The following is a 9,162-nucleotide window of genomic DNA, read 5'->3' as shown; positions in this document are numbered from 1 at the left end:
ACGATGTTGATCGGTAAATTTGGTGACGAAAGTTAGGGATTCGATTTCTTTGCCTAAATTGGATTAGAGAGTGCTGATCGGGAGAATTTTAAGGATTTTTTTCTCACACTTAAGGGGTGTTGGCGATTAATAAGGTAATGGATTTTGCTTTGATGACATAGAAAAGTAATGCATGCAATGGCATAATGAAAGTAGTTTGTTGGACCATTACAGCTACAAATATAAAATTTGAGTAAAATTGGCAAAAATTAGAAGATTTACAACCGCGATTGTGATCATCCCTTTATCTATATTATCTGATTTGGGAAATTTCGACGCACACTACTTACTTGAATGTCAAATTTGGACATGCGTCGCTACAAATATTAAAAAAAAAAAGAAGTTAATAATTTGAGAACTGATATGCAAAAGGGTGATTTTTTTTTTTTAGGAATGTGTTGTAAAAATAAAAATTATTGATTCATGCATATAATTATAGAATTTATTTTATTGAAAAGTGATTTTGATAAAATCAAAATCAAATAACATTAATAACCTATTTGAGACCCCACACCACTACAAAATTTCCATTATTTTACTTACATACAAGATGAATTAGTTGACCTTTATCCTTGTGCCTTTTTGGAATCGCCAAACAATGGTCAAAATTTTAAATACTTAATGCCTGTATAATGGAAGAAGCCCTTTTTTTCATTTAAATAAATTTCAGGTCATACTATATGTACATTATAGTGTCCATAAAAGTGTTCATAATATACAAGTGGCGTAATATCATTGGAAGATTGAAAAACAATCTTTTCTGCCCTCCAATCATGAATTTCCACGTGTATATCATGGATACACCATAATTTACCTTTAGGATTATCCATAAATTCCTTTTATTCCATTAACACATCTCCGCCGTCATTTCTTCATAATCGACGGTCGAAAAAATCCTACTTCCCAATGAAAACCCTTTCTCCTTTTCGGGATTTTCTTGCAGAGTACAGCTGAAATATATAATCGTAATAAAATTCGATCAATCTCTTTCTACGGATCCCTAATTTTTTATTACTTATCTGAAAAAGTGAAAACCCTAACGATCCGAAGCTGAAATTGTTCAGTTTAACTCCGCGCGATTACCGATCATCTGTTGTTTTTTTCAGTTCAATTCAATTCGAATTCTTGGTACGCTTTTGCCTCATTGTTGTTATTGTTATTTTTATAGTTACTGTAATGCTCAAGAAAGTGATATATAGGAAGATATCGCTTGCGTGTTTATTGGGGTATTTGGTTTTTTATTTGTTGGAGATTATTTTTAATAGGTGAAAAGGGTATGGTAATTGGAGGATGAACGATGCCGGTGCTGCGTGGCGGAGTGCGCAGAGGCAGGAGAGAGCCGCAGCCAGTACCAAACAACGAAGACTATAATAATCAGAATCAGAATAATCATAATAGTGAGGCGATTGAGGAGAACGCGGCAATTGCGACGAGAACAAGGAGGAGGAGGAGGGCGGCGGCTGCAGCTGTTGCGGCTCCGGTTGATGACAACATAGTTGCTGCACCAGGAGCGGCGAACGAGATTAGGGAGGTTCCAGAGCGGGAGGAGAGGGTTTTGGGGCAACCAGAGTGGAGAGAACAGGTGGGAGAGAGGCCGATGGATGATTTTGGTAGTGGCGGTGCTGACAAGGCTAATGCTGATGAATCAGTATCTGCTCCTCTTCCCGAAAGGGTGAGAATATTGTCTCGTATATTCTTTATGCATTACATATATAAGATCATTTGGGGTGCTATAGTTTCTAGATTTTTGTATTGCACGTGTAGTCAGATAATATAGAACATAAAGGGTTTTTGGGTGCTATAATTTTTATGTTTTGTGTTGCATGTTTTCGTATCAAAAGAACAAAAAATATTTTGTTGTGCATATTCCATTCATAAGATTGTGATCTGGAATTTAAAGGTTGAATCTTTATGTGTGATTAAGGAAGGAGAGATTTGACAATTTGTTTATATATGCATTTCATTTTTGGATAACTGTTTGGAGTCTGGTATAAACTACTGCTGGATAAATTTAGTATTACAAAGTTTCAATTTCTTGCTCAGAATGAAATTGCTAAACGTGGAGCATTGAATGATGACTTGGATGATGGAAAAAAGTAGCTTAATGTTATTTTGTGAATGGATATAACAAATAATAACTTCTCTGCCTGCTGTTGTGGTATACTGATTGAAAAGTATGATTAATATTAAATTGTTTAATTGTCAATGTGACGGTACAGTTGAAAACTCACTCCAATAACATTAGTTGTATCAGAAAAAGTGCCAGCCATGACAGAGTGGTAAAACCAGTATGTAAGTGATGTCTGCCTTTTTGTTATTATAGAACCGTGTATCCAAAATTGACCCCTGTGGATTGTGCTCGTGTGTTGTATTCTGTTTATGATTTCTTGTCATGGCACGTGCTACGCATAAGATAGATGTGATCATTTGGCTGATGTTTGACATAGAGAGCTTACATTATATTAATTCTGGGGTCCTGAAGGCAGAGATCTGTGGTTTCGTCTAGAGGCTTGTAGTAGTGTGACGTAGAGAGCTTGAAGTTTAGAGATTCTGAGATGCAGACCACAAAGATCATTTGTTGTGTCTAAAGGATTGTCCTATTCATCTACTGCATCAAAGGCAAACTCTTGTATTTAGTCCGAAATACAAAATGCTTTTTATTTCCTTCACTTTTGACCTCCCTTAGTTGTTTAATAGCCAACATCAGGTACCTTCTTCCAAGGAGATTTTTCAATCAGTGTATTGAGTCTCTCAGAATCTGAGAGTTCACTGATCTCTTCTTTTGAGCTTAGAGCTCTTATTACTCGACTTATATTGATCATATTAGTTACAGCCATGTGATCATATTGTCAATTAAACAATTCTTGTATAATAATGTTACTGTTTTATAGCTTCTCTTCCATTCTGCACTTTAAGCAAATTTAGCTCATTGCTCATTACCTGAAATTGACGTGAGAAACTTGTTGCAGCCATTTTTCTGTTTTGGATCTGTGGGTGTCTGCACCCATCATCTTGGCACTAGTATGTCTTAAATGATTCTCAGCAGCCACTCTTTACTAATTTAAAACTGTCACTAATTAAAAATGTCTTTTCTTTTTGAAAATTTTAAAAGTGAAAAATTAGAATCAGCTTTAATTTGTACCAACATGCGAAATTCATTTTAAGAAAGTTGGATGGTAAGTTTTCATGCTGGATATTTTGGTGTTTGCAAAATATCTAGCTTTCACTATGTACCTACTCTTTCCTTTTCTGATGTCGCATAACCTTAAGTTACCATCCCACTTATTTTATAACCTTCATATATGTTATTAGATTTTAGTAGGAGTTTAAAATTTAAATATTACCAAAATGACATGTCAGACCCTAGTTGCTAAAGCCAATGCTTAATTTTTACTTATATGAGTAAAATTACTTGAATTTCATGTGGAACTTAATTGGTGGGCCAGTTTGTTCTTATCAAGTTGATTGGTTTTTTAGGGCCAAATATGTCCAGAATGGTTTGTGTTTATCGACGCTATCTGAATTGCATTCTTGGTATTTCTTAATATGTTCGTTTTGTGTCTTTTTTACTTTTTCCCCTTTTCTTTTAAAGTTTGAGAAAATATAGCCTTTTCTTTAAGCATCCACTGTATTTCTCAACTGCACATTCTTCCACATACTCTTGCTTTATCACCACTCACGATGATATGCTTGGCATACAATTATAAGAAATGCCTAGGATTGTTATCAACTCAGACATGTACTGTGGGCTCATCTATTGAAGCAGTTGAGTTCTCGAGGTTCAACAGATTTGGAGTTATCATGGCATTTTCCTTTGTGGTCAAGTAGGATGGTTAAATTGAAAAAAGCTTATATTTTACTGATTAAAAGTGTGTTTATGGGCTTGTTTAGGGAAAAGATTCTTACTATAGACAACTGTCAATTATTCCTCAGAGAAATAATGTCGGACCTAACGAATGTATTTGGAATTTGGATGTCTGTATTGTGATTAATTGAGTTCTATGATTCCGTTAAAGCAGGTTCAGGTTGGTGGTTCACCGATGTACAGGATTGAGAGAAAGCTTGGCAAGGGAGGTTTTGGGCAAGTGTGTGTTGGTCGCCGAATTTCTGGTGGTATCAGTAATGATAGAAATGGCCCTGGAGCCATAGAAGTATGTATACTGCATTCATCTTGTGCTAGATTTAAAATTTTTCAAGCTCTTTTCTTCAAAGAAAGACATAATTTGTGTGACCTTTCCAGGTGGCTTTAAAATTTGAACATCGTAATAGTAAAGGATGTAACTACGGACCACCTCATGAGTGGCAAGTTTATAAGTAAGTTTTCTGATATTATGCTGCAGCAATTTGAACTATTTATGTTTGAGTGTCTTATTCATATTATCTCATTTGCACAGTACTCTAGGGGGAAGCCATGGTGTACCACGAGTGCACTACAAAGGCCGACAAGGTGACTATTATGTGATGGTATGTTAATGCTACGGTTGCTCTGTCATTTTTCTTCTAGTACTTCCTTTTCAACTTTGTAATCAGTATTTATAATCATTTGGTTACATAAATAGAGACTTGATTTCTGCAGGTAATGGATATGCTTGGTCCTAGCTTGTGGGACGTTTGGAATAATAACTCTCACTCGTGAGTATAGCGAAAACAAAGATATTAGGCTATCTGATTTTAATATCAATAGTTGATGCTTATCAAATTTTGCTGGTGCTTAATTAAATCTTTTGGCTCATAAAATTCAGGATGAACAATGAAATGGTGGCATGCATTGGCATTGAAGCAATATCTATATTGGAAAAGATGCACTCCAAGGGGTGAGTCTTTCACTGGCTGGATTTTTCATTTGAGATGCGTTAATCTGCTTCCTTTTACTTTCATCAATTTTCACCCCCTCCTCAAACATGACCTTTATTCTTTTCCCTTTCTTCCGGTTGTATTTCTTCGATAATTTTTGCAAACAATGCGAAGTTTCCTTTTGATTTCATTTCCAACATTTGCTTAAGCTTATTTCATTGTAATAACATGGAGCGTTTGGAATCTGCTTTTAAATGTGGCATATATTCAGAAAAAGAAAGGGAGTGATATATTTGTGAAACATATTATTTATAGTAAATATGTGAAGGCATATGTAGTAGGGGTTGCAAACCAAATGATAAACAATTTGGTTACAGTTGTGATTGTTCTCGTTAATGAGGAAAGCGTCTTGCCTGGGATACTATTATTGAGAGAGAGAGAGAGAGAGAGAGAGAGAGAGAGAGAGAGAGCTAGTCTGGATCATAGAATTACGAGTATATCTTAGAAATCAAAAGATAATTTGTGTTGCTATGATAACTTGTTGCTACAGTAACTTTTTGATTTTCCACAACTTTATGGTACAATAGCCTAGGAAGCTCACATTTTATCAGCATGCTGTTTCTTGCGTACAACAAATGGCCTTATCATTACTGTTGTGAGGTTTGTCTTGTGGTGAAAGTTCGCATTACAACCCAAATTATTTGCCTGCTGCCAAATCATTTGTTAGTTATAATGTTTGGTAAAATGTTTATATGACCAGATTTACTTTTTCTTAATACAGGTTGCTTGAACAATTGACGTCTTTTGGTAGAGGGTAGTTTAGGAAGTGTAAAATTTGTTTCAGACTCGCATTGTATTGGGACTGATTTAAAGAGAACGGAAAAGTAATAGTGCCAATAAAATGGATGGTATCAAAAGTCAATGAACCAATACTGGAGAATTTCTTAGTATACTTTACTCTCTGAATCTTTTAGATGTGTTGGAATATGTTCCAAACTTTCTTATGCTCTTATATGCTAATATCACTTCGTGTGCCTGCTATCTTTTAGATGTATCATTTATGAATTTTTAGCTAATATCTTAGGTGATGGCAGGTACGTTCACGGGGATGTGAAGCCTGAGAATTTCTTGCTTGGTCCACCAGGGACTTCTGATGAGAAAAAACTATTCTTGGTTGATCTTGGTTTAGGTACTTCACATATTCAACTAATCCCAGGTTTCAGTTTGTACTCCACTATTGTTTGAAGAATCTCATTTCAAGTTCTGTTTGGCAATCAGCTACAAAATGGAGGGACGGCACTGGTCTGCATGTCCACTATGACCAAAGGCCAGATGTTTTCAGGTACGGGCATTCATTGTAGACAGAAACTTCTTTTTCTGAGTAGTTATTCTGTTCTGTGAGGACAAGTTCTGGCTAGAATGGTGGTAACTATTTTATTTCTCTCAGGGGAACTGTTCGTTATGCCAGTGTTCATGCTCATTTAGGGAGAACTGGTAGCAGGAGAGATGATTTAGAATCTCTTGCTTACACACTCATTTTCCTTCTGCGTGGACGGTTGCCTTGGCAAGGATACCAGGTTGGTCTTCTGAACTACTGAAGCTAAAAGTTAACATGCTCATTTCTTCGACGTGCTTTATTTGGCAATGCCCAATTATGATCGTGTCTTATACTCACAACTTCTCTTTACTATCTTGGCATTATTATTCTTCTCCTAGGGTGAGAACAAAGGATTTCTTGTTTGCAAGAAAAAGATGGCAACGTCGCCAGAGGCTCTTTGCTGCTTTTGTCCTCAACCCTTCAAATTGTTCGTGGAGTATGTCGTAAATCTGAAATTTGACGAGGAACCAAATTATGCCAAATGTATATCCCTTTTTGATGGGATCGTCGGACCAAATCCAAATATCAGACCGATCAACACGGAGGGTGCACAGAAGGTACCTACAATTTTCTTTGATTTTTTTTCCCTCTCTCTCGCTAAGCCAAGATGTAAAATTTTACCTAAAGACAATTTGGCTGCATGTCTAATTTTACGTTTGGCAAATGAAGCTAATCTATCAGGTTGGTCATAAGAGAGGCCGGTTGACTTTTGAAGATGAGGAAGAAGAACAACCAAGAAAGAAAGTTCGTGTGGGAATGCCTGCTACACAGTGGATTAGTGTTTATAATGCTCGTAAACCCATGAAGCAAAGGTATGTGGTTTTCCTCTATTATTGAAACTGTTTGCCTTAGATGGCCTTAATTATAATATTGCCTAGTGGTTGGTGGAATTTGTGCTCATGTGACTTATAGCAGGGCGTACTTCAACACTATTAATTTGTTTGGTTTTTCCGCAATACATAGATTCTCAACTACTTGTTTCAGAGTTTTAGTAAAATTCTTTTTTGCTCTACCTTCACCTGAATTTCATGATTTTGTTGTGTTGATATTGAAGGTATCACTACAATGTGATGGATTCAAGGCTTGCCCAGCACATTGAAAGAGGAACAGAAGATGGCCTATTTATTAGTTCTGTAGCATCTTCTCAAAATCTGTGGGCACTAATAATGGATGCAGGCACTGGCTTTAATGCACAAGTTTATGACCTATCACCTTCCTTTCTTCACAAGGTATGTAAAAATTAGGGTTATTTTCCAAATGTTGGATTATTGATAAGGATGCTTATGATCTAGAGATGATGACAACATTCAATTTATGATTTATTATTATTATTATTATTATTATTATTTTTTTTTTTTTTTTCACTGTATATTTAGGAATGGATAATGGAGCAATGGGAAAAGAATTATTACATCAGTGCAGTTGCAGGATCAACAAATGGGAGTTCATTAGTAGTAATGTCAAAAGGTAAGTGTCTGTGTATGAATGCTTTATCACCGTTGTTTAAATTTTATATATGCTGTACTTGACTCAGATCTGATTTAATTAAACTCAGGCACTCAGTATTTGCAACAATCTTACAAAGTGAGTGAATCTTTCCCATTCAAGTGGATAAACAAAAAGTGGAGAGAAGGTTTTTACGTTACCTGCATGGCCACGTCTGGTAGTAGATGGGCAGTTGTCATGTCTCGTGGTGCTGGGTTTTCAGACCAGGTTTCTTACGCAAAATTATCTTCCTTCCCCTTGCATTGGTGTTTCCATTCTGATAATCTTAGCTAAAAATATGTCCATTTTTAGGTTGTGGAGCTAGATTTTCTTTATCCAAGTGAAGGCGTTCATCGGCGCTGGGATGCTGGATATCGTATAACTGCTACTGCAGCAACTGTAGATCAGACTGCTCTTGTTTTAAGTGTTCCAAGAAGAAAACCAACTGATGAAACACAAGAGACACTTCGGACTTCTGCCTTTCCCAGTACGCATGTCAAGGTAGATCTATCATAAACAAGTCGGTTTTCTTTTTTCGCCTCTATTTACATTATTTGCTTGGTAATCTATTCAGATTAAAAAATATTTTTTCCTTTTCTTGAATTTTAGGAGAAATGGGGAAAAAATCTGTACATTGCATCTGTTTGTTATGGCCGTACAGTTTCGTAGGGCTGCTACGTTTTTATATTTACCTTCCATAATTTCAAAAATCAAGACTTTGGGCAATCCAGCTGGAAGAAAGAACCTGGGTTTCTGTAGAGGCATCCATGTTTTTAAGAGTTTTTTAGTTGTAGTTACCGTAAGAGAAGTTATAGCTTGAGGCTGATATCTGTTGTGTATTACCAAAATTCACTTGCATGCAAATTTGAGGATGGTAGGAGTTTTTAACATATTGACCTCAATTGTGTATAGTCGTTCAATAATAAGTCTCTGTATGGGCTTTAAGCCCGGATCTTCTATTGTCATGTTTACATTGCCAAGCACGGGATGGAACTCTGATACTTTAGAATTCAGTTTTACGCTTATATACAGTCTCAGTTAATCTAATTCACTTCTCACAAACTTTGCATTTCTTGCGAATGCGTTTTTATCAATGTCATTGCTACTTTGTCGGAATGTTTGCATTCTGGATGAAAACCAGTGGACTTAACTGTGACCTTGTGCATGAGCACGTAATTGCACACGCCAAACTGTCTTCAACCAGTTTGATCTTGCTCCAAGAGCAAGATGGTCTTTTAACACATGGGGAAAGTTGATCCTTCCAAATAGAACCAAAGTGGTAACCGTCTTTAAGTATTCCTGCATGTCCCTTATCTATGCAGGATCCTCGAATACAGAAAGAGCTTGTGAGGTTTGCACTACTTTTAATACTTGGCCCGTGAAGGATTCTTACTGAAAAATGAGAAGAAAACTCAATAGTGTAGAAAGTGAAGCATTTTATGATCTTCCGCTTCAATATCTCTTTC

General features: G+C 36.1%; 1 protein-coding gene across 1 annotated transcript; it reads left to right on the top strand.

Annotated features, from left to right (window-relative positions):
- The first annotated feature begins 890 nt into the window (after positions 1-890).
- LOC111401575 (casein kinase 1-like protein HD16) lies at positions 891-8,758 on the top strand. The gene is made up of 17 exons (XM_023029376.1): positions 891-1,167; positions 1,305-1,711; positions 4,059-4,190; positions 4,280-4,353; positions 4,434-4,503; positions 4,616-4,671; positions 4,782-4,853; positions 5,928-6,022; positions 6,112-6,175; positions 6,281-6,410; positions 6,550-6,768; positions 6,881-7,023; positions 7,266-7,440; positions 7,588-7,678; positions 7,767-7,924; positions 8,009-8,197; positions 8,306-8,758. Exons 2-17 carry the CDS (start codon positions 1,337-1,339, stop codon positions 8,363-8,365), a joined length of 2,103 nt encoding a protein of 700 aa, XP_022885144.1. The 5' UTR covers positions 891-1,167; positions 1,305-1,336; the 3' UTR covers positions 8,366-8,758.
- The last annotated feature ends 404 nt before the right edge of the window (positions 8,759-9,162 follow it).

Source organism: Olea europaea, chromosome 10 (assembly GCF_002742605.1).
Source record: "Olea europaea var. sylvestris chromosome 10, O_europaea_v1, whole genome shotgun sequence".
NCBI classification, from domain to species: domain Eukaryota; kingdom Viridiplantae; phylum Streptophyta; class Magnoliopsida; order Lamiales; family Oleaceae; genus Olea; species Olea europaea.
The sequence above is the reverse complement of the archived record's forward strand: the minus strand, read 5'-3'. Positions and strand labels throughout refer to the sequence as shown.